Source organism: Dermacentor andersoni, chromosome 3 (assembly GCF_023375885.2).
Source record: "Dermacentor andersoni chromosome 3, qqDerAnde1_hic_scaffold, whole genome shotgun sequence".
Lineage (NCBI taxonomy): Eukaryota > Metazoa > Arthropoda > Arachnida > Ixodida > Ixodidae > Dermacentor > Dermacentor andersoni.
In genome coordinates, this window is record NC_092816.1 from 3,230,537 (window position 1) to 3,256,961 (window position 26,425).

Here is a 26,425-nt window from a genome sequence, read left to right on the forward strand (position 1 = left end):
GCAGGACTGGGCCTTCCAACACAGCAAGGAGCTAATCACCAAGGCTCCAGTGCTGGTACACTTCGATCCTGTGCACTCCAAGAGTGTCACAGTGTGGTGCAGAACCTGGCAAGAGGTTGTCCGTTGTTGAGCCATTCTTCTTCCAGGCGACAGCCACTGGAGATACATATCTAAGCATGCTGCACGATGTAAAATCACTTGTTTACAGAGCAGAAACTGTGAGCTTCCTTGACGCTTGGGGAAAGGAGCATTCGCGAAGCCATTGCAAATGTTGACGACATGAGATAATCTGTTTTTATAGCATATGTCACTAGGGCACACAAGTGCACTGACATCGATGGCAGACTTGTTGAGTGCTGAGGCGTCAGTCCTGCAGCTCCGACATCAGGATGACAACTACTGTCTATAAATGCAGGGTGTCTACCAAGTCCACATTTCCAAATTCCCCGAGCTTTCCAGATTTTTCGCAAGGTCTTTACAAAATTTCCTGAGACACAGAGAACTTTGTTTGATGTCAAGACGGGCTGACATGATGCTCTCACTCTCTAGTAACCATATTAAAAAAAAAAAAAAAAACTTAATGCTGTTTCAATAGTAAGGAGTAGTGTTTATTCTATTCCAAAAGAAAACAGAAGGGAGGGGTTAGTAAAATGCACAGCGAATAAAATATATTTGGAAAAAAAGAATGGTAGAACCCTTTGCAAATTGAGTCGAATATTCTCAAATACAAATAAAAAGGAGATGAATAAAGAAGCAAATATTTTGGAATATGAGCTATTTCTATCAACTGATAGCAAACTCTGTGGTATGAGGCCCGAACTTTGTCACAAGTGAGATTCTCTCGCAACAGTTGGTAAGTCAACCTCAATGTATACTCTAGGCCCGCGCACAACACCTCAGTGTTGTGTTTCACTGCTTTAAAGAGTTCACTTTGGTTTGGATCAGGGACACCTGCATCTTTGTGTCAGCCAACACTTTGTTTTTTGAGCTCAAACTCCTTCAAAGAAGCGGCGGCATGCTTCCTTTTGCACTCCTTACTCAATGCGTAGGTTGTCTTCTTGTTCTCCTTTCGCTGCACGTTCGCCACACGGACCATTTGAAGCATCTTCTCGAACAGTTGTACAGTCAATGCCTAATTTTTTGGACTCTCTAGGGCTGCGAAAATGTCCGAAAATCGGGCAGTTTGAAAAAATGAATGCATGTCTTTTGCTGCTCTTACGCTCAGATCTCCACAGGCACATGCAAAAAAGCTCTGAAGGCCTCATTGTTACCACTACACTTATTAGGCATATCGGTGCTTGTACTGTGACAGGAGATGGCGGGTGGACACATGTATAATTAAGCAATACATACTGTGTTCCATGACAATTGCCTCTTTCCACGCTTGTTATGCTTCACCGCAAATATTTTGTGCATGCTTCCAAACGTGTAACACTGCTGTGTTGAGACAAAGCTGAGTTTCAGGAACACGCCGCGCTGCGCTTTGAGAGCTTCAAAGCCAATCGTAAGGCCCACAAAGGTGCTGTCAGTGCAATTGCTGACAGCGGCAAATTCTTTCAATAAAAAACACGGTACCGAATGACAAGATGCTTAATAGCAAACGCCGAAGTAGCTAGGCCTAGCATCGCCACGGTGGTGGCTACAGCTGCCAGCGGATCTGCATGCGAGAATGCCAGCTCGAGGCGGTAAGGTAATCATAATGGCGGAGGTGGTGGTTTTGATTAATGCTGTTTTGGACATGCGGTCATGGCAAAAAGTCCGGAAAATCCAACGGCAAAGGATTCTTGCGTCCGAAATTTCAGAAGTTCTTATACACTGACCTGTTGGGGTACGTGGCAGTGCCATGAAGCCGTCCGACTTATCTGGCATCCAAAAAGTCTGTCGTTGACTGTACAGTGGCAACTCCTCCAGTCGACGACACAGCGTCAAACACCATTCGTTACGATTCCTCTGTTACTCGAGCCAGCTTCGCCGCGACTTTCATGCTCTTTCAATAAAGTTACAGCTAATTTTGCCTGATAGAATAACAAATTCCCAGAGTTTTCCCTGAGCATTTCCAGACTACTCAAAATCCCTGAGAATTCCTGGTTTTTCCAGTTGTTAGACACCCTGAAATGGCTGTTCTCACAGGTACCAAAATTTCACTAGATGAGAGTTCCTATACAAATGCTGTGCCCTCCGTTTCCTATGAGGGCAAAAACATAAATTAAAGCAAGATCAACAAAGTATTGTGTCGGCAGCGGCAGCCAAGTGGGGGCCCACGCCCAGCGAACGCGCGGCGAGCGCCGACGCAGAGAGGGAGACACAGAGCCAACTGCTCCTGATGAAAACCGGACAAGGACTGAGCCGGCTCGCGGCTGTTTATTATTAAAAAGGACTTCACATGCCAGATGACACCTCCTGATTGGTCCCAGCTCGTCACATGACAGAAGGGGGGTGCGCCATCTAGCTAAACTACTAGAAACATAAATGTATTGACACGTGTACTTATATTTAACGGGCGACCACATTCGCCGGCTAACAAATGTTATCGCACAGCGCTGGACGCGTCTGCATGTATCCGAAGTTTCTGGAAAGTTATCGATGCTTCTATCCGCTGTTTGTTGTCGCCGAACCTTGTGTTATCTGATTTCATCGCGTGACTCGAATGTTGTAGAACTTTGTGGAAGGCATGCGGGTCCCAGCGATTAGTCTGGAACATTCGATGGCTGCTGTATAAAAACCGACGCACTTGACCCGCTGATCAAATTTTCGACGATCGCCGACTGTGTTCGCCGCTATCGTTGTGCTTTAAGTGTAGCCTGTTTTGTGGGCACAGGTTCGCCCAATAAAAGCTAGTTTTGTCTTTCACAGTACTGCTACTGTGTGCTTTGACGTCACTACCACGTGACAGTATGATAACACAGAGATCTGGCAGGGGGCGACGCTATACTACATCATCCCCCCCTGGAAACAAAGTAAGCATACAGTGAAACGCGCACACAAGACGCGCACTTAAGTCCAAGGACAAATTCAGTTCGTTCCCGCCCAAGTTCACATACACGCGCACCAGTCTTGGGCACCGAAACACAGGCAGTCAGTCAAAACAAAATCCGACAAGAAACACGGCACAAGACTCACTGCACCGCAACAAGGAACACATTATATACCTGTGTGAACGAAAACTGAACTGTCTCCTAAATGTCACAGCGAGGCCCCTAGCTGTGGCATTTCGAAGACGGCAATACGCTCTAGATTCAAGAGACATAATCATTGAGCCACGGAGGCCGTTTTCTGTCACGATGAGGACGCGTGCGTACCTCAGAAGAACTTTGGGGGTTGCGACGCGTATTGGTAGACTTTGAAGACCCAATCGTCCCACTACTATTTCCCTCCCCCTGGTTGGAAAATTGAATGTGATTGTCACTCAAAGCTGGAGAGGGTTGCCGAGGAAGCTCCTCTCGACGTCCTAACAAGTCCTGGGAGGCTACCGATTCCCCCACGGAATCAGAGACGACTGCTGACTGTGTAGACTCAGAAGTGATACAGTCAGACGAACTACTTAGCTGATGCTTATAACTATGAGAAGACGATGTCACTACAGACGAGTCATTGGAATGACTATCCAGGTTTGAATATGAGTACAAAAAATCTTTATCAGTTGTGGACAATGTACTATGTTTTGAATTACCTACTACTGTGGTTAACTTAGACGCATTCCACGTCTTCTCATCACTGAGTACAAAAGAGGATGGTCCTACCTGGGCCTTAACTGTACGAGGTTTACTGTACTTAAAAAAATCCTTTCTTGGCAAGTTTTACTTTGACGGTGTCTCCCACCTTGATACGAATTGCCTGAGCACCTCTACGTTTGTCTACATACTGTTTAGTTTGCCCCTGTTTCTGCGAGACTCTCTCGCGAACTTGAGGAAGAAAACTGTCCTGAACCACTATGTGCTTATGCAACCTGAAGTTGCTAATATCTATCTTTGAACGAGGTTGACAACCATGAAGTAGGAAAGCTGGGAAGAGACCCATTGTAGCATGTGGCGTAATCCTATAGGAACCCAAGAATTCTGAAATGATTTTCGAAGCATCTCGACCTTCAAGCCTTGCTACCTGCAGATGTTCCTTAATGACTCGGTTGAACCTTTCTATTTGACCATTTCCCTGAGGATAATAGTTGGGGGAGAAAAAATGAGCGATTCCCTTTTCCTTGAGGTAATCTTGGAATTGTTTTGAAACAAACTGCGGACCATTGTCCGTAACTATAGAGTCTGGCAACCCTTCACGGCTGAAAGCCCAGTCAAGAAGCTTAATGACATCATATGTGGAGATGGAATTAGTACCAAGTACTTCTGGCCACTTCGAGTAGTAATCAACGACGGCAATAAGCGATGATGGCGTATGGAACGTCACCATTCCGCAGTTGGGTAGCGGGCCATTTGAATTGCAATAAAGGTATTGGGACCCTTCAGATGCAATTTCTCATAAGCGTAAGTCTTTTCTTAGCACGAAACAAGTTCTGCGAGGTCTCTGAAATTGTATTTTAACAGTCCATATCGACTCAGCATTTGCCTTTAGTGTCCCTTTAAGACTGCTTATGTGTTGGAATGCGAAAGCATTATAGTCCCTTTGGTGAAATGTTTTTGACGTGTCATGAAGAAGACGTGCCCCTGTGTATGTGCCGACTAAAGAGGAAGACAAAGGACCGTGCCATAATCGCGTGCGACCCCGTGCTACGGACAGCCCTTGCAGCGCCTTTAGATACCTAGCGTTCCACAATACTGTGAACGACAATAAACCTCATCACATTTGGCGGAGTTTGCTGAGATTCTTTGCCTCGTCCTGGAGCTCTGCACTTGGACCCCGCCAACAAGGTCGCCTTGCCCTATGCCTGATCCCGCCATCTCGTTGCCTGCACGACCGGCTGCCACTGTTATCTGCACCGGCGTCCCTCATCAACACGACCCATCCATTTTCAGTGGGACCGCCGAACACGAGGTGGAAGACTGGCTGTCATCGTATCAACGTGTAAGTGCCCATAACAAATGGGATGACCAGTCTAAGCTGACCCACGTGCCTTTCTACCTCGCCGACATAGCCAAAGTTTGGTTCTTCAACCACGAATCCAACTGTACAAGCTGGTCAGCGTTTAAGACACTTTTTGCCGAAGTGTTTGATTGCCCAGCTGTGTGTAAGCTACGCGCTGAACAGCGTCTACGCCAGCGTGCACAGCAGCCTGGAGAGACATTCCCCAGCTACATCGAGGATGTTCTCAATTTATGCAAGCGGGTAAATCCCAGCATGTCAGAGGATGACAAGATCAAGCATATCCTCAAGGGCACCGACGACAGCGCATTCCAGATGTTGCTGGCCAAATGCCCAACTAGCGTATCTGTCCTCATTAACCTCTGCCAGAGCTCTGACAAGCTGCACTGCCAACGTTCCATCGCCTACCAGAACACTCAGCCCGCCGTTTCCGTCTCGAGCATCACGGTCTCTACCGACCTGACCAACTCGACTCTCTCGCAGCACATCAAAGATTTTATTCATGAAGAGGTGGCCAGGCAGATTTTGCTGCTGCCTCACAGCGACGCACCTACGGCACCTTTGGCTCCAACGCTGCAGCAAGCCATCCGGACTCAGATATCTGAAGCGCTTCCTGCAGCTCCTAGAGCCCTTTCACCCAATCCTATGAGTGTGCCGCTGTCCTATTCCAACTTTACCACTTTACCGCTCAGTTACGCAGCCGTGGTGGCACGGCCCCCTGCGCCAACAGCTACCTTTTCATCCCCCGTGCATCCGGCTTCATTTCCAGTTGTCCGACAGTCACCGCAGTTTTTTTGTCCAACCGAGACTTGGCGCACTCAAGACAACCGGCCTATCTGCTTCGCCTGCAGCATTGCTGGTCATGTGGCGCACTTCTGTCGCCGCCGCGCCCCAACTACGCATACCACCTTTGAAACGCCAAGCTACGCACCACAATACGCTGCCACGCCTCCATTTTCACCGCGATGTCTTGAAACTGATCGCCGGTCAAAAACTCGGCGTTCCTCTCCTCCTCGTCGGCATTCGATTTCGCCCCTGTGTCGTTGAGCTCCCACTGAAGAGGGAAACTGACTAGTGCAGTTCCTGAGGGAAGAACTGCAAATACATCGACGTTCTCAAGACCTCGATCATCGCCGCAAAATGTTATTACCGTTCTTGTAGAGGGAGTACCCGCAGTGGCACTAGTCGATACCGGAGCAGCCATTTCCGTCAGTCACGAGAACCTTTATCGCGAACTATGAAAAGTGATTTCAGCTCCCTTTGTCCTGCTGCTCGCCACTGCCAGCGCGCAGCGAATTCACCCTTCAGCTGTATGCATGGCCTGTGTCGTCATCAACGACGTTCTGTACATAATCAAGTGTTTCGTGCTAGCATTGTGCTCTCAAGACCTCATCCTTGGTTGGGATTTCCTGTCACCTCATCATGCTGTCATTGACTGTTCGCGTGCAGAAGTGTCACTTTTACCACTATGTGAATCACTGCTGACCAGCTCTCCTCACTTTGCCGACAAACTCACTGTTGATGCCGACACAACCATACCCCCTGAATCATCCATGGCTGTTGTCCTGTCCTCTGATGCCGCATCTGACGCCACTGTATTGATCATGCCGTCCGATGTGTTTGCTCAGCGCAAGGGCATTGTTCTTCCGTTTGCCGTGCTCACTATAACACCTGGGTCAACTGTGATGCTGGTAACCAACTACTACCAGTACCCGATCAGTCTACTGCGTGGAGAGACCCGAAGATACTTCCAGGCGGCCGACTACATTGACGATCTCGACGTTCCTACCGACTCCCTGCATTACGTTGACGCCATCGCTTCGGTCTCAGATTCATCCCCTTCAGTGGGTTTTGACAATGCCATCGACCTTGCTCTTTCCCCATCTCATCGCTGACAACTCCTCGCTCTCCTTCACAAGTTTCTCTCTTCTTTCGAATGTCATCAGACGTCATTGGGCCGTGCCACTGGTGTTTCTCACACCATCGACACCGGTTCCCATTACCCCTTGTGACAGCGCCCATATCGTGTCTCCGCCGAACAGCGCCGAATCATCACAGAGCAAGTGGACGAGATGCTCCAATGTAGAGTAATCCGTCCTTCTGAAAGTCGTTGGTCTTCACCTGTCGTATTAGTAAGAAAAAAAGATGGCTCCATTCGCTTTTGTGTCGTCTACAGACGCCTAAACCAGATAACAAGAAAACACGTTTATCCACTGCCTCGGATCGACGATGCTTTCGACTCTTAACAAGGCGCAGAACATTTCACTTCCTTGGTTCTGCACTTCGGGTACTGGCAAGTTCCAATGGCCGAACCCGACCATCTGAAAACCGCATTCGTTACACCCGATGGCCTCTACGAGTTGAATGTCACGCCTTTCGGGTTGTGCAATGCACCTGCTACTTTTGAGCGTATGATCGACCCCATCCTTCGCGGCCACAAATGGAAGACCTGTTTATGTTACGTTGACGACATTGTAGTCTTCTCAACCGATTTTCCGACACACCTCGCTCGCCTGCATGACATTCTGACCAGTCTCACATCTGCCGGCCTACAGCTTAACCTCAAAAAGTGCCATTTTGCTGCAAGCAAGCTAACCGTCTTGGGTCACGTTATCTCAAAAGACGGTGTCCTTCTGGACCCAGACAAGCTCCGCGCTGTTGCAGACTTCCCAACGCCCACGTCTATCAAAACCCTCAGAAGTTTTATTAGCTGATGTTCCTATTTTCGTCACTTCGTACGTAATTTCGCATCCATCATGGTGCCCTTGACATGTTTACTTTCCGCCAGTAACAGCATAGCAGCGTGGTCACCTGAATGTGACGCAGCATTTCAGCAGTTGCACCACTTGTTGACGTCACCACTGATTTTTCGCCACTACGATCCCGATGCTCCCACGGAAGTTCATACTGTGCCAGCAGAGTTGGCCTTGGCACGGTCTTAGCGCAACGGAAAGCTGGCTATGATGAATACATTGTCGCTTACGCGAGTCGTACTCTAAAGAAAGCAGAATTAAATTACTCCGTCACAGAAAAGGAGTGCCTAGCGATCATCTGTTAAATCAAATAAACATGTTCTGATCATCAAATAAACATGTGCAATCACAGATTCACAGAAAACTAGATCCCGCCCCCATTCCATCCACTCCCCCCGATGTATTGCGTGCGAATCACTTGCTCCCCGCTTTTCTCCTTTGAGCATGCAAGACTGAGTCACCATCGTCGGCTCCCCCATTCAACACCCCTCCCCCACGCTTTCACTCGCACATACAGCATGCGGCGCTCGGTCACGATGTTATCGCCTTTGGACTTTATACGAAACAAGAGGGCTAAAACGATGGCAGGGGTGTGCCTGGCGTATCCATTTAATTGCTATCGCATTAATATAATAACAGTATCCAGCAACTGAAGCGTCCCGTGGCCCATTACTTTCGGTAAAAGAAGTAACAAAATCGAACTTTCACCATGCGACAATTCACTGCGCCATAACAATGTATTTTTTTCCATTTTTTGGGGCGAGGGCACCGAAATGAAGAAACACAAAGGATAGTATGTTGGCTGCAATCGAATACCTACTTTGGGCACCTAATGTGGCTACCGAAGGAATATCGAAATAAACTTGAGATGCTTGGTCCACCGAGAAGCATACGCATACTGCTCGGTATCCTACGTCGACGAGATAAGACTTTGCCAAGAGGTTGCGCTCAAGCGAACACGGTGCAATCCGTCGAGTCCTCACAGTGATGGCGGTGAGCAACCATTGTTTCTTTTTCTCGTCTGCTAGCTAGCCAGAAAGTGTCCAAAATTCTGCCAGGTGAAAATCCACTCGGCCAGAGCAAACCGAACCCGCAGTGAAGTGCGCCGCGCGGTGGTCGGGGCAACACGAGAAAAACGTTTGCGCTCTGACTGGCTCTGGCAGCCCGTAGGTAGGGTAACGAGAACAAAATATTGGAGAGGCTCAATGTGTCCGCGCGAATAAAAGTCAAAGCAGAAAAAATAAATAAGAACGTAGTTACCTTGGCTGGCTTTAGTGTCTTGACATGGATGCTTTGCCGTAGGTGAAAAAAAAATGTTGGTATTTTTTTATGTGACACGACAGCACAAATGATCCACCACAATGCTTCGTCTCATCGGACCTTGCTGCGTGCTGTGTCAACTTATCTGATAGTGTGTTGATTTGGCTTGTCCCGTATGTTCCGATGTAAGACTTTAGAAAAGTCAATGCACCTTTGCAGCAAATATTTATAACAGCATTAAACCCACAAAGTTCAGCAACTGAAAATCTAAAGCACAGCATTGTAAATGTCAATGCACCTTTCACATCAAAAGTTTATTAGATTTATTTCCATAAAGTTTCGGAATTGACATCCATGCGCGCCGTACATTCTGAGGCCTCTGCGAGGTGCCGTGGCGAGCCTGCTCGCCATCAAAATGCCCTTGAAACTTTGTGCTCGGATAGGGCTGCTTGTGTTAAGTCACTCGCAGTACACGGGTGTTGCCGCAAAATCCAGACCGTGTTCGCAATGTTCGCGGTGAAGTGTCTTTTCGAACATGAAAAAGACATTCTAGACAAAATCCAGAATGATTTCCGGCACCGGGGGTTGCTCTGGTTGGCGGCATGTGGACTGCACGAAAAAATTTCAGGGGGAGGGGGGGTGCTGAAGCCCCCATAAGCCCTCCCCCCCCCCCCCCCCTGGCTATGCCCCTGGCCTGCCGGGACCAGAGAACGAGTTAGAATTATATGATTTTCTGCATTAACGAGGGTCAGATTAACAAGGTTTTACTGTACTGTATAATGCAAATCTCAGGTTGCTTTAAATGCAATTACCACTCATTTTTCGACATGCTCCACAACATTTTCATTGACACCTCGTCGACTCAGTGAGATTATAAAGTTAGCTAATTAGATGTATTCGTGCACTATGAACAAGAAATACTGACTGCGACAACCATGAACAAGACCCATCAACAAACAGTGAATCCTGTTCACGTAATTCCCTCAGGCATTTTTTAAATCCTTCTTGACGTTCAGTTGGCATAGCACAGTGCCACAGAACAGGTGTGAAGTTAATTTGTTGGTCATTGCATGTTTGCCAGTAACCTACATAACTTGGCAATAAGAAAAAAAAAAGAAAAACAAGAACTCTGACATTTATGAAAAGAATAAAGGGAAAGAAGAGCATTCACTGGTGCTCAGATAATGTCCCAACCAATATTTTGCACAAGCTCGATTATTAGGGCTTAGCCATAAGTCAGGACATGTCAGTCAGGACAGGCTTAGCCAACTTTGAATGCCAAACAATTGCTTCTAAATATTTTTGGACTTCATCTGCACAAGTCGCGTCGGGAACATCACTGTCGCGAACGCAATTTCTGTCGTTTGCGTTTTCTCTGACCATTTATTTATTTGACTATATTTATCTATTTACCTATTTATTTATTTAACTATTCATACTACTTATTTATTTATTCAGTCATACGGTCTGCCGTTACATATATTTTAGTTATATGACTGCCATTTGCCAAATAGGGTAGACTAAAACTGAAAGTTTAGATCCTCGGTTTGTGTTCTGCAACTGCAAAAACCTGATTTTGCATTGTGCAGTTTTGCAGAATACAGAGTACCTGGAGTGGAAATTCGAGTGACGAATACAGTTTCCATTGAATATTTCTGGTCAAGAAGTTCCATGAAAGCAAGCAGCTCTTTTGTCAGTGTGCCGCACTACCGTTCTGGTAACCAGACGTGGTGTAAGTGTTAAATATATTTTAATGTTACAAGCATGCCGTTTGCTATTAACCGCCACAGATTTATCAATGGGCATACAATCGAGCCCTAAAATGTATAACCATATGACTTATTCATTTAGCTGAGAGCGCGGCTTTCTTTCCCAATTGGTATAAAAGGACCGCCAGTTCAAATCATCTTTAGCTGGTCTGAATATTACGGAAACTTATATGAAGCATTCTTAATGCATTGTATAGCACAAAGGATTTTCATTTTCCTGCAGCCAAGTAACAATGTGCCACCAAACATACCCACACTCCAATAACACCGATGTCGAACAGATTGCTCTAGGTTCACTCTAGCGCTAAATGCTAGCCAAAACATGGCGTGGTTGTCACTGAACACGAACATCAGGCAAAATTCAGCAACTTCATTCGAAGTTAGTGTTTTGGTGCAAGTTGGTGCAGCTCGGTGGTTTGGCACAAGATGGCACAATTGGCACAGCACTTCCATTACTGGCCCTTTGCATTGGCGGCGCCCAACCTCCAACCACAAAAATGGGCGAAAGCTCCAAAGAAAGCTTTAAGGCTGCTGCAGGGCCCTTTTGATGTCCTACAGCAACGCACTGAGGCCATGAGAGACGTAGTGGAAAGCTCTGGATCAATTTTGGCCACCTGGGTTCTTTAATGTGCACACAAAGCACAGTAACTAAGTGTTCAACCACCATGAAAATGCCGCTACAGAAGCCAAGTATTGAACCTCATGAAAGCATACCTGTTCAGCCTGCATTCGCTGCTGCAGTGTCTCAATGTAGTGCTCCACAGCCAAGTACACAAACTTGTACTGGGCCTCAGTCTGCACCATGCCAGACCTCTGCATGCGCACCATCTGAATTGTCCGCTGGATGTCAATCTCACAACTTAGTCCTGCAAACAAGGAGAGAAAAAAACACTTGCTTTTACAACCCTCACGCATGCCTAATCAGCCTGAACACCATCAAAAATATAGCAGCAACATTTCAACAACTCTACTCCACTTCTTGGTGGGCACTACAACGATGCCATGTGCAGCTTGGCACACAAGCTCTTACAACAGCACAAAAGAGAAAACGCAGAACATGACACAGCATTTAACAAAAATGAAGCACAATTGTAGGCCCTCCTTCATACACTAAATAGGGCTCCAAGCAGTGTCACTACCTGTGGTCACTTGCACTGCTTGAAGTGAGACAATGCCTATAAGCAAGGAGACTTGCACATGCTGCATCCGTAACTTCACCCTCACAGCACCAAGTTTTCTCTCAGCACCTACATTGTTGCTGACTGTAGGATTTGGGGGTCGTGGTCTCCAGCATCACAATGAGGCTCGCTCTCTACACTACGCTGTCGGTGTGTCTCATAATCGGTAACTGGCTTATGCTACCGGGGCATTATACGGAGGCTAGGCGGGCCCACGTCGTCTGAGCTTTCTTGATGAGGGTTGCTTCTTCCGAGATGAGTACGAGGTCAAGACGTTGAAGTAACGTAACAAGGGGTTTATTTGCATAGAAGAGGCAAACTCGTTTACAGAGCAAGAGATACTCGTACTGGCCGGAGCAGGGAGCACAGCACATCGTTCTTGTAGCATGAGCTACATTATCAGAGCAGACTACATCTTTATGGGAGAGCACATCAGGACAGCTCAGCAGACTCGCTGCATCAAAGGTGTCCTCTCTTAAAACCATCATCTTCACTAGCTGACTAGAATAGGGAATCTGATGACTGTGCCTCGGCCAATCATAATCGTAGAATCATTCGCAAAATCCCTTCCATGACGTCTCACTGTTCCTCTGGACTCTGCCTCCAATGTTGCACAATCGCCCCCCCCCGGATATGGCGCAACCACATGGCAACCACATTGGCCCCTTGCATCAATTAGTGGGCTGATGGTCATCGTCACCTTGAATGGAGCTTCTTTGTTGACCCATCACAGTCTATGTCCAGCCTCGTTTACATCTGGGCAATGCTGGTGGGACGTACTCATCTAGGGAAAGCAGGAGTTGTTCTAAGGTTGCAGCCCCCACTGGCCTATCGTAACAGCTCCTCCATGGCCCGAAAAATCTTGACTGGCCAGAGCTAACTACTGGTCAGGACGAGAGTGGCTAGTGACGAACAAGATGGCTTGGCTCTCTGCAACTGCAAAGTTGGAATGCTGCCACCGATCACGTAACAACCTGCACGGAAGAGTCAATCCCAGCAACACAGTACCACACAGCGTGCAAATGCCCTGAATCAGCTGATAACTCACCAGGCTTCATACTGAAATTTAATATAAGCCGATCAACCGGGGACTGCAAATTTTGACCACAAAATTTTGTGCTCCTAAAGCGAGCGCTCAGGTTTCTTTTGAGTTCAACCAAATCTGACTGTCACGCTGGACGAGAGCAAAGTATACGTACAACTAAACAGAAGGCTCTACATAAACAATGCCTCAAAGCCCCTTAGGTAGCCTCACTTCATGAACAGCCTGTTCATACTCTATGGATACGTAATCAATATCGCGTTGGCTTTGGTCACAACTCAATGCATTCTTGCATCTCACGCATATGTTTTCTTTCCGTTTTGTCCTCGCAGGACATGCCGAAAATGAACAACAAAATTAAACTTGCATAACTTACGAGCTCCCAAGAATCTTAAAAAGATGTGTGTGCAATCAACTACTTCCACGCACGCATAGTAGAAAACTCGGAATGCTGCCGCTCTCACCCCGCACAAGTGACCCGACAACAATCATTGTTTCCTTCTGTCCGAAAAGGATGTGCGCTAATGGAAAGGTACCAAATGTTTTCAGTGCAAACTATGCACTAATTGAAAACCAACGCGCTTAATATAAAAATAAGAACTACAGAAACACATCTAGTAAAGGTTAACTAATACACATGCACATTACTCAAGGCCTTTAACAAATGACCTTGACGTTTCAGGTCGCTCACAAAAAAAGAAGCCTTACTCACTAAGGAACACTTCACAAACTAAATCTTTACACAAAATGCATCTTTCAAATTTCAGAATTTCTCAAACAAAAACATAAAGAAAGATGGTAACTTGCTAATGAAAGAAACTGTAGTCCCAAATCAGAAAAATTCTCAAATGCTCAAAAATAAACAAACAAAACAATACGTTTGTTTCTACGTAACCGTTCTTTTTGTCTATCATTCCAGTTATCTAACGACGGACTCATACTTTTGAGCCATACTTGAGGTGGTTGTGCCACGAAGGCTATTCTGGTTGTCCAGGAACAACAAAAGGCCTGACATTCTATCAGCTCTTTCCAGACGTAACAACCTCCTGCCAATTTGCATCCTGGCAACATGCTTTCCTCATGAAGTCGTCTGACTGTATCAAGTCTCCCTACTACCTCGTCTCATCCTGCCACCTTGTACTCCTGCACACCACATGCTGCACCCCGAAAAAAAAAAAAAAAAACAGAATGACAGAGAACATAATTGCCCTGTGCCCTTTGTTCGCGTTCGTACAGAACATGCTTCTCTGTCTATTTTTGACCAGTGGCTCGAATGCGCTTGATATGAAAATGTCATCAACGACGACCGCACCTTTACTTTCTCGTGCCCCGCACTTGCTGTTTGACGGTTTTCACTTTCTTAGGCCGCGTCACACTCCTTTGATAGATTCCGATCAATAAAACGCTTTTATGTACGGGACTTTTTCCTTGAACTTGTGTTGGAGCCTTCTCGCACTTCATGCTGACCGTTACACATTTCGTCGGCCCGCGTCACCATCTTACCCGCAAAGTCTGGGGAAAACATGGGGAAGGCGGGAGATGGAAATTCAAAACGACGAGCAAAACGGGAACAAGGTAAAAGCGGGAGCAAACATTTTGGCAAAGGCACTTGTCTTTTTCAAGGCGACATATGTTTTCTTCAGCACGGTATACATAGGTCGAGTTCTTCTAAAGGGGAGAGGGGGTGGAAATCTGTGGAACCTGTGGAAACCATGTGGAAATCTTGGAACCTGATGTCGACGCCACTGCCACACAAGACGATGGCCGCTTGCATCTACTAGTGGGCAGGTGGTCATCGTCACCTTGAAGGAAGCTTCTTTGTTAACCCGTCTATGCCGGCCTTGTTGCCAACGGGGTGATGCTGGTGGGACTTATTGTGAGCTTCATCAAGCAGAAGCGATTTGTCTCAGGAAAGCAGGAAGGGTTCGAAGGTTGCTGCCCCCACTTGCCGATCGTAACATTGCATACACACTTCACTGACAATCATATTTACCTTTACATGCGGCACGCAAGCACTAGCAAACAAGGAACAACAGAGACTGACAACCTTGTTTTTAGAGCATGGTGACTTTTTCAGCAGCTTAACTGATGCCGATCTTGCCTGCTTCAGGAACTTGTCTTCATAAACCTTTTCAAAGTGGGTATGTCTCTGGTAAACGTGTATCACATGTTGTGTTTCTATTAAAATGGGTGATGTAAGTATAATAACAATTTATTATATTGCAATAGCAATTATCTGGGCACTCCAGGTGCATTTCTGCCATCAGTGTCGTTATGAGGTTCCATATAACGTCTGTAAGGTCGTTGTGAATGTTCGGCTTAGTGAAGCTCATATGTGCATTATTTTTGTTGCTTAAGTGCGTGCTTCCCCGACTTCTCTGAGGCCCACTCTGTTTTTGTGTGTGTGTTTCATGGCACTGTTGTGCTGTTGGCTCGCACCCTGGCCGCTTCCAGAGAGCGCCTGCTTTGGGAAGGCGGTGGCCGGACGCTGTTCGGCGAAAAAGGGAGCGGCAGGGGTTCTCGCGCACTGGTTCTGGCGAGGGCCATAAATCGCGCAGCGAGCCGCTGCAGCGGCATCTGGAGAAGGGAGTAATTGGGGAGTGTTTTGCGTCGGGCCGAGGCGCCGCGGGGGGCTCGAGCGGCGGCCCACCGCCGGTGCGAGTTACGCAGCCCGGGGACATGGTCCCGCGGCTGGCTGGGGGGTGATAATGGGCGCGGCTGAGCGGGCAGTGTGAGCTGAGGCCTGAGAGACGACGGACCGTTCTCGTCAGGTGCCCGATCGGAGCGACGGACTGCTCCGAGGCCTTGCTCAGCCGCATTCGTAAATGTGAAGCCGTTTTCCTTGTTTGCTTGTAACTCCTTGTACTCCTTGTAACCGTTACTATCTGCCTGTAAATAAATCAGTTCGAATGATTGACGTCAAGCATCGTTAGTGCCGAGATACTGAAGCAGAGAGCAGAGAATCGGCTCAAGAAGAGCCGAGAGCGAACAACAACCACAAAGAAGGAAGAACCCGGCGGAAGAGGAAGAGAAGAAGAAAAACTTTACTGGCGCAGCCGACAGGATATCTGTTCTCGGTAAGCCTTCGGTGGACGGCAGTGGCAGATAGGCGGTAACCGATCGGAACTCACGAAGGTGACAGAACTGCGACGACGTCACAGAACTGCGACGACATCACAGAACTGCGACGACTTCATCACTGTGCCTGGGTCAGGCGAAGAAACGGAAAGCGAGGCTGCTGCTCACGTGAAGGCGAGTAGCGGAGATAAGCGTCAACGGGCCAACGGACCGAGCCCGGACAGTGCGTCGACGGACTGGCGCACGGGGAGCGCTCACTAATGGACTTGTGAGTGCGCATCGGACAGTGCAGCTCACTGATGGACTAGTGACCGCACTGCATCACCCTCTGATGGTCTAGAGGAAACCCGTGCAGAGCGGCGTGGTGGTGACGACCGGGAAAAGCGACTCCATTCATCTGCCTCCAGGGACTGGAAACAAGGTGGGTGACTTCCCTGCATGGTTCACAGAGACCACTAGCTGTAATCGGGGACTAGTGGGTGCTGATCATGAGTAGTGACGGCGAAGCTACGGGGCCGAGTGCTGGGGTGGGGTCGGGCACAGGCGCAGACAGGCAAGAGCTAGAATTTCAACATGAGGCTCAGATAGCTTCAATGGAATTGGAGCGGTTGAGGCTTCAGTTGCAAATTGAGCAGCAGAGAACGCGGCAGCTTGAAATGCGGGAAAGTATAGATGACAGAGCGCCGATCAGACATCCGGAATCCCGCGAGGAGACCCTAGGGCGTTTCTCCAAAATGTTGAGAAGCCTTCTAACTCCAATCCCATCGGATCCAGAGGTTCCGGTGTGGTTGGAGGGCATTGAGGGCGTCTTTCGGTCGTACGGAGTGCCCGAGAGCATCAAAAGTCACTTGGTACTGCCGCTGATCGCAGGGAGGATTCGGCACGTTTTTTCTAAGCTGTCGACTGACGAACTGAACAGCTACGCTAAAGTAAAGGAGACCATTTTATCCGAGCTGAGGCTGTCGCCGGGCGATTATCTCAGACAGTTCCGGTTTGCAACACCGATGCGAGACGAGACCTGGCAGCATTTTGCGTCTAGGCTCGAGAGCTATTATGCCTTCTATACGGCGGCGCGGGACGTAAAAACTTTCAAAGGTCTGTTTGCACTTCAAGTCGCTGACCAAATTAAACAAACATTGAGCCAGGAAGCGTGGAAGCACGTTAAGCGCGAAGAGGGTAACGGGTGGGCGACGCCACACGAAATTGCAAAGTTCGTTGAAGCTTATGAAGACATCGAGGGTAAGGGGTCTGCGCGGAGGCAGGTGACAACGTCGAAAACGACGGGAGAATACGGGCGCGCGGCGATCACAACGAATGACGCGAGGGCGGTTGCACCTTCTGTGCCGTCGGTGAACAAGGGAGCCGCTCCGCAGAAAACGCAGGCCGCGTGTTTTGTATGCAATGGACCGCACTTCGCGCGAAACTGCCCCAACAAAGCGGCGACCCATCGCAAAACCGTGAACCGGGTTGGCAAAGACCGGAAATCGGAAGCGGTGCCCGGTTGTCAGCAGGCGGTGTCACTCGAAAGCAGTGAGCTTGGGCCCGCCTGCGGGGGCACATCAACCAGAAATAAGAGAGAACGCGATATACCTGCTGTGGAGTATGTCAGATTAAGGTGTGGCGATGTATTAATTAAGGCACTGGTTGACACGGGTGCGGAGATTACGGTGCTCAGAGAAAGCGCCGTGCCTGAAAGCGCGAAACATGAGATGGGAAATGTGACGCTGGTGGCAGCCTTCGGCGCAAAAGTCGTGGCGAGGCTGGCGCGCGTTGAGCTAGGCCTGGATACGGGCGGGAGTGTCCACCTAGGTAGGGAAGTACCTGTAATCTGCGCGTTTACTGAGGAATTAGCGACAGACGACGCTGACTGCCTGCTTTCGGCGGAGGCATGGCACATGATTAAAGAAGCATGTGCCGGTACTCAAAGCGGGCGAGTGATCGAGGCAGCTTTGGACCTTACTTCCGATATTTGGGGAGAGGAGGAGAGCGTGGGCGACCCTGCTTCGAGCGCAGATGCAGACCAAGCTGCCAAAGTTGGCTTAGTGGTGCAGGGAGATGCGACTTTTGATTCGAGTAGGACAGAGCAAAATCAGGCCTTTCGGGAGGCGCAGAGAGCAGATCCGAGCCTGGTCGAGGCATGGAAACAAGGTAAAGCAGGCAGCCATGGGATGTTTGTTCGCGACGGGCTGCTTTTTCACAAGGACAAAATTGCCGCCAGGGTCTATCAGCAGTTAGTTCTGCCTGGTGAAAGAAGGAAGGAGGTTCTGCTTCTTGCGCATGAGTCACCATGGGGTGGGCACCTCGGAATAAGAAAGACAGCCAATAGGATAAAGATGTCTTTCTATTGGCCTGGCATTGACAGAGACATTAAACAACATTGTCAGACATGCCATGGTTGCCAGGTCCGGTCTGACCGTAAGGTCATGGACCGTGTTCCGATAACGCCACTCACGCGCCCAAGTTACCCGTTCCAGGTAGTTAACGTTGATGTAATCGGGCCATTGAACCCCCCATCGGCACGGGGACACAGATATGCTCTGTGTGTAACGGATTTGCATACCAGATGGCCGGAAGTGGTGTGTTTGACATCGCTTACGGCGCGAAGGACATGTGACGCGCTGCTAGAGATTTTCTCGCGGACCGGTGTCCCTGAGGCAATCTGCAGCGATCAAGGAACTAATTTTGCTGCACAGATGACGCAGATTTTCTGCGAGAGAATCGGGAGCTCACCGCGATTCTCCACCCCAGAGCATCCGGAAAGTAATGGCTCCGTAGAGAGGTGGAACCGCATATTTAAAAATATGCTGTTTCATGTGATCGAGAGAGACAGGAGGAACTGGGACAAATTTGTCCCCTTCTTGCTCTGGGCGTATAGGGAGGTGCCCCATGACACAACGGGCGTTTCCCCCTTTCAGATGTTGTTTGGTAGAAGCCCGACTGGGCCGCTGTCGATACTGAAGAATAGCTGGACAGGGGAGGTCGACATACCAGATAACCTGAGAGAGTCGGCAGCTCAATATCTAGAGAAGTTGCGTGAGCAGCTGCAGCTAGCTGCCGAGCTCGCAGGACTGACGGCTAGCAGGCAGCAAGACGCGTACGCCTCCCAGTACAATCTCCGCGCCCGAGTAAAGACGTTCGATATCGGCGACGATGTCCTATTGTTTCGCATGGGCGAGCACGGGAAATTACAGTCGAGGTGGTGCGGGCCGTATAAGGTAGTCGCAAAACCGCGCCAAAATTCCTACGAGATAATCGTGGAAGGCGGAAAACGAAGAACCGTGCATGCTAACCATCTTCGCCCCTATCACGCAAGGATAGGGCACACGAGCGTTATCTTCCACGACGATGAGGACTTTGGGGACGTCGAGTGCAGCCCATCCGTAACGGAACAGTTGGAAAGTGAGTTACCGGCTACTGCGACAGAGCACTTGTCGTCAAGCCACGAATCACAGATACGCGCGTTGTTCCGGTCCTACGGCGACGTGTTTTCGGGGCAACCAGGAAGGGCACGGATAGGTGACCATCGAATTGTACTATACGAGGGGTACACGCCGAAAAAGGGTCACCCGTATCGCGTACCTGAGCTCCTTAGGAAGGAGATAGCTAAGGAGATTGACGAACTTCTCGCTCTGGGACTTATTTACCCGACCACGAGCGCGTTCGGTCACCCTGTGGTGTGTGTCACCAAGAAAGACTGCTCCCTTAGACTTTGTGTCGACTACAGAGCACTGAATGCTGGTACCGTGGATGACGCGTTTCCCATGGCTCGCCAGGAGGAGCTTATATATCGAGTAGGAGCGGCCAACTTCATCACTCTTATCGATCTTAGGCGGGGTTATTGGCAGATTCCCGTTGATGAGGAAAGTCAAGACAAGACAGCGTTTGTGACACATTTAGGCCAATTCGCGTGGCGTGTCATGCCATTCGGGTTAAAGAACGCTCCCGCCACTTTCCAACGGGCAATGAATGATCTTCTCGCAGGACATCAGGAATATGCCTGCGCGTATCTGGATGACATAGCAGTGTTTTCCAGAACGTGGACCGACCATTTAGAACACCTCGAGCATGTGCTAATCGCAATGCGCGAGGCAAGCTTGACAGCCAATCTGCAGAAATGCCAGGTCGCGGCGCGTCAGATAAAATACCTGGGACATGTCGTAGGCTCAGGGCAACGTGGTCCAGACCCGGAAAAAGTTAGGGCCATTAAGGAGCTACAGAGACCACGAACAAAGCGCGAACTCAGGAGCGTTTTGGGTCTCTGCGGATATTACAGAAACTACGTAAGAGATTACGCAGAAATTGCTAAACCCCTAACTGAATTGACAGGGAGAAAGGTGCCGAATCAAATTCCCTGGGGTGTGGAGGCAGACCGGGCATTTGGCGAGTTGAAGGAAGCCCTGTGTAGGGCGGCGATGTTGTCGACTCCGGATTCCTCTAAGCCATATTGGCTGTTCACAGATGCGTCCGCAAACGCAGCAGCCGCTTGCTTGGCTCAGATGACCGAATCGGGCGAAGAGCGGCCCATATCATTTGCAAGCCATCGCTTTAACGACACTCAGATGAGATGGGCCACAATAGAAAGGGAGGCGTTTGCCGTAATCTGGGCCCTTCGTAAATTCGACACGTGGGTCTACGGCGCCCGAATAAATATCGTGTCTGATCACAACCCCCTAACCTACTTAACTACGACGCACCCCGCGGGCGCGAAGCTTGTCCGCTGGGCGCTGGCACTACAACGGTACAACGTCACCGTCAGCCACAGAAAGGGCACGGAGCACGCGAATGCCGATGCGTTATCACGTCTCACGAGAGCCGATTGGGTGTCTGGGGAGGGGTGTGTAGGGGACAAAATACGATAGCTATCCCCGTGGTCTCTGGGGGCTGAGCCCGGGAGTCACCCGGAGAGACTATATGTGCTTTGACAAGGAATGTACATACTTGGCAGTGCTTGATATTATGTCATTGCGGTGTGTTCCAGTGTTAGGGCAACGGCGCGTATATATGCCATATTCAATGCCGTGTTTTGTGTGTCATGCTGAACCTTTTTCGTGCGCCCAAGAGTGTTTTCACGTAACCAATTCCTCACGTAACCAATTCCTCACTTCTAGGTTAATTTTTCCCTTATATGGTATTGTATCCACTTGTGTGTATGTATCATTCACGACGACACCTTGAGTTAATCGTGCATTACAACCAGTAGGATGGTAATAACGATCTTGGGTGCGGGGTGTAAGGTCGTTGTGAATGTTCGGCTTAGTGAAGCTCATATGTGCATTATTTTTGTTGCTTAAGTGCGTGCTTCCCCGACTTCTCTGAGGCCCACTCTGTTTTTGTGTGTGTGTTTCATGGCACTGTTGTGCTGTTGGCTCGCACCCTGGCCGCTTCCAGAGAGCGCCTGCTTTGGGAAGGCGGTGGCCGGACGCTGTTCGGCGAAAAAGGGAGCGGCAGGGGTTCTCGCGCACTGGTTCTGGCGAGGGCCATAAATCGCGCAGCGAGCCGCTGCAGCGGCATCTGGAGAAGGGAGTAATTGGGGAGTGTTTTGCGTCGGGCCGAGGCGCCGCGGGGGGCTCGAGCGGCGGCCCACCGCCGGTGCGAGTTACGCAGCCCGGGGACATGGTCCCGCGGCTGGCTGGGGGGTGATAATGGGCGCGGCTGAGCGGGCAGTGTGAGCTGAGGCCTGAGAGACGACGGACCGTTCTCGTCAGGTGCCCGATCGGAGCGACGGACTGCTCCGAGGCCTTGCTCAGCCGCATTCGTAAATGTGAAGCCGTTTTCCTTGTTTGCTTGTAACTCCTTGTACTCCTTGTAACCGTTACTATCTGCCTGTAAATAAATCAGTTCGAATGATTGACGTCAAGCATCGTTAGTGCCGAGATACCGAAGCAGAGAGCAGAGAATCGGCTCAAGAAGAGCCGAGAGCGAACAACAACCACAAAGAAGGAAGAACCCGGCGGAAGAGGAAGAGAAGAAGAAAAACTTTACTACGTCCAAAGGCGATAAAATCGTCACCACGTGCCGTATGCTGTATGTGCGAGTGAAAGCATGCGCGGGTGAGCTGGCGATCGTGACTCAATTTCGTGCAGGCACAGGAGGGAAGCGGGGAGGAAGTGCGCCATTTTCCATCGCATGCAAGGCGCCATGAGGAAGGTAGAGAGGGATGAGAGGAGCGTTCTACTCCAGGCGGCCTGGGCCATTGTATGTTGAAATCCATCTGCGGCGAGGACACAGTCCACCGCACGCTGTTTCCACGGCTTAGTTCGCGCTGATGTGAGACGCAGCACAAAGGTCAATTGGCTCGCTGCTCCTGTTGTGCTTTCTCGCTCCAGCATTCTGACAGCGAGCTTCCGCAATCATCAAGTGAGATGTGTTCATGTTTTCTTGTGTGTGCGTGACAACCCGCTTGTTAATTTAGTTAGTATGCCCATGTTTACAAGTTTATACGGCTGATAAACTACTACCTTAACTTCGTACAGCTGTCCGCTAATTTGCAAATGCAATCGATGCTTCACCTTTCGGGCGAAACTGCTACCTTTCTACAGTGAAGCCAATCAATTCATCCATTCGTCTGTCTGTACCTTGTACCCCGAAAACTCCTCCGGCGCAACCCCGTGCACATGTGTGAAAAAAAAAAAAAATAAAGAGTGAGAGAGAAGGTTCGTTCGACTCGCCTGCACCACTGTGTACCAGTTCACGGCGGTTCACGAGAAGTTCAGAAATTGTGCAGCTCGATTTCTGTGGTGCAGGCGCAGCGCAGCACTCAAGACGTATGCCAAGGTGCAGATGTGGTGCAAACATGTTGTGCCCGACTAACATTCACGGAATGCATATGTTTCAGAGGCCCTGCACTGCAGGTATGATCAGCTACTGGGGCAAGAATACACACCACACCTGCGTAGACACATCAGACGTGCGTAAGCAGGGCTTTATGGCACTCGTGCCCGTCTGCTGCGTTGTCTGCTACACTGCTGCTTTGCAGCTGAACGCCTGCACCAAATCGGCACCGACAGTGGAGTGGGTGCAGCAAAATCATGAATCAGATCTGCACCTTTCCAGCACCTTTTGAAACAAACGGCTTGGGTCAGCGGGCGCCATTGCTGCACCGCTGAAACGAACGGCGAGGTGCAGCACCTCGTGAACTGGTTCCGGTGGTGCAGGCGAATCGAACGTACCTAGAGAGGCGCACGATTGGCTGCGCCAGTTGTGACATCGTTGCTCTCCATCACAGCTGAGTGCCTGCACTGCAGTTTCTCTCCGGCTCTGAAATGGGTAGGCCATGCATCATACATATTCCTGAGGAGCAGGCAGCTTTCGATCAGCAATGCCATGAGCAGAATCGGGAACAAGCTCATCGATGCTGTGCCAATGCTGCAGCCCAGGCACAAGAACAGGCTCGTGGAGCCAAACGCAAGCAGCAAATGCGCACCGAGGATCTGGCAGCCTACCAAGACATTGTTCAATGAACCATCGGGATTAACGCAGTGATCAACACCGCGGCCTCACACTTCAGCTTCGCTGGTTAAGCATCTGTACAGAATGCTTGGGCGGCCACGTTTTGTATGCCTATTAGCAATCTTACACAGCACCATCGTTCAACAGTTCTAGAAAATTGTCATGAACAGTAATTTATTTTTCGAAAAACTTCATGAAACATTTGCAAAATTATAGAATGAGCCAAACTTTACAATTCAGGAGAGTTGGCAAGTATGCCCATCTCTCTCTCCACTGTAAACATCGCATTAACGAACAGAGGACAGAAAGAGACTTCTCCTATTGGTTTGCTCCTGTTTACAACGGATTAGTACCAGCCAGCCCAGTCACACACTTTGCTTCCCACTCCACAATGGCCAAAGAGCGAGCTTTGTGATACACTGAAACCTCGCTATAACCTCGCTCTGGGAGCCAGGCGCAGGTAACGCTGGCTAGGAAGTTGGCGGGGCGCAGTCCCAGGAGTCCACTTAGAAGCTGTGTGTTGAGCAGCCAGCAGGGACCACTTAGCTAGGCCTGCACCTCCTTACAGCGGCTCATTGGAACCCTTTATAAGGCTTTTCTGGCATTGGTATCCATCATTGGCAAGGTTAAGCCTAAATTCCTTCGGAACTGCCGGTCGCATGTTCGAAGACGACCATGCTGTGTCATTTAGCAGTTGGAAATGGATTCTCTAGTTTTACTATACTCGCCCAAGCGGAGAAGCCTCGTCCAAAATATAAAGCTTATTTTGTTCAGATGAACTCAATATCTTACAGGCAGAATAACCGAAATCTTGGAGAACCATAGAGTTCAGACGAGCATTGCCCACTTTCATGCTGTAATCCAACCGGGAAAATTTGGTCAAAGCGAATAACTTTGTTGAAATGAATTGGATTGTTTTTCTTTGCTACGAGGTAGACATGTGGTTAGGCATCGCATCACACGGCCAACGCAGTAGCGTTCTCTACTGCCTTAATTCTAATAAGTGTTTGTGGAGTGCGTTTCAGCGACATTGCAGAACGGGTGAAGCTACTCGGACATGTTACTGCTGCCAGCATCCATGTCCCTGCCTGCTGTTTCGGCCTCAACTTACAGCGGAGGCCCATTCCTGTTCCATGTCCGACGCAGCAGTACATGGCAGCTACGATAAAGGAGAGCCGTCATCATAGACACCCACGATGACGTGTCAGTGCAAGGCAGCTCCTGCCGGCGCACACTGCTTCTTTAAAGCCCTGACCTACTGTTCCCGGGTGGACATTGCAGAGTGGACCTTGAGGGCAAGCTGCCTTCAGCCCCGGTCATCAACCTTGCGACAGCTGCATTGTCTAGACGGCTGCCACACAGGGTTCTGCAGCCTATTGATGTGGATTCTGCCATTTCCTGCCAGAGTGTAGCTTTGCACCTCTGCCTGGATGCTTCGTCAGCACTTTTCTTTCAGCGATCTCTGGCATAATGGAATATTGAAGGAGGGACGGATCGTCACAGCCGCCCCTATCCCAAGCCGGTAAGTCGGAAGCCCTTCCTTACCTAGTGTATTTTTCTCTTCTAGGAAACTCTAAGTGACGTCAACTATATAGCTAGTTGGCCTGTTCGAAGTGTTAGTTGCAATCACAACAAACGCTTTCCGTGTGTACACGTGGTCATCTAATGTTTTCTCAAGCTTGTACTAGACGGCGGTTGATGGGCAGGCATGCGCCAACCGCAGGGTTTGGTGTGCCGAAGCACAGCGCCGTTGGCACACCCTCCCCACCACTTATACTGACTTCGTTTGCACCAACTTGGGTCACTGAATATGTGCAAGTGAGTATGTGCTGTATTTCAATGAACCTCTTTGAATCCAACTTGGGTCGTTAAGTAAGGGCCAAGGGACATGTGCCACTTTTTAATAATAAAAAAATTATTTAAATTTCTCCTGTACTGGGCAGAGTAGAACAAATGTCATATATAACCTTGTCTGAATACAGCTGAACCTCGATACAGTGAAGCCTCGTTAAACCGTAGTTGGCCGGAGCTCGGAAAAAGCATGTACTGAATGGTAGTACTTCTTAACCGAAATAGCATGAGATCGCCCACTTACCTGTCAAAAACGGAACTCGGAGAGAGTGCGATGCAAGGGGAAAAAACATGCAGCATTTATTTACTCCACGCGACAAACGTGTTAGTTTCGTTTGATGCCGCAGCGGCCTAGCAGCGACGACAGCGGCCTCAAACTTGCTGAAGCTGTGAGCCAGCTTTTCAGCCAGCCCCCTCTTCTTCGCAAACACTCGTATGGCATATTCCTCGTTGGCGCTGCATATTCTCCGTGCACAGGCGCGGTAGTGTTGCAGAAGTCGCAGGGCCCCTTTTCGGGGTGCTGTTTTCATTGCGACAACTGCATTCATTCACGCGCAGCTTCTGCCACTGTATCGCTCGTGCTGTCGCTTTCCGTGTCGTCCTTATCACTGTCGCTAGGTGACACTTCGGTAACAATGGAGGCAATGATGGCGAAAAGTCGGACCTCGTAGCCAACATCTATTCGCAGTCGCAGCAGCGCTGCCGAGCAACTTCTTCGCATTCCAAATGCCACACACCATAGTCAACAGTAGACCCATGTTGCGTGCCAGCGCCGACTTTTCACGTCATGTTCGATAGCACGAACGATGTCTAATTTTTCTTCTATGCTAAGCACTCGGCGTCTTTTTTATCTGAGTTTCGGCATGATGAGAGTTCTCCCTTGCACGACGCCACAACGCTCTCTGGCACGGCGGCGAAATGATGTTGATGTTGATGTGGCTTCATGCGCAAACGCACAGGACACTTGGAGGCCGTTGTGCTGATCTCCCGAGGCTTGTTGTTCTGCCGGGCCGC

The 26,425-nt window shown here is 49.3% G+C and overlaps 1 protein-coding gene across 4 annotated transcripts in view; it reads right to left on the reverse strand.

Annotated features, from left to right (window-relative positions):
- The window catches only part of LOC126520622 (tyrosine-protein phosphatase non-receptor type 11-like), a 248,143-nt gene that overhangs the window by 88,056 nt on the left and 133,662 nt on the right, over positions 1-26,425 (reverse strand). For all 4 annotated transcript variants that reach the window (XM_055065673.1, XM_055065671.1, XM_055065672.1 and 1 more), the window contains exon 12: positions 11,528-11,679. In XM_055065673.1, the coding sequence (XP_054921648.1) occupies positions 11,528-11,679 (152 nt within the window). The remainder of the gene's footprint in view (positions 1-11,527; positions 11,680-26,425) is intronic.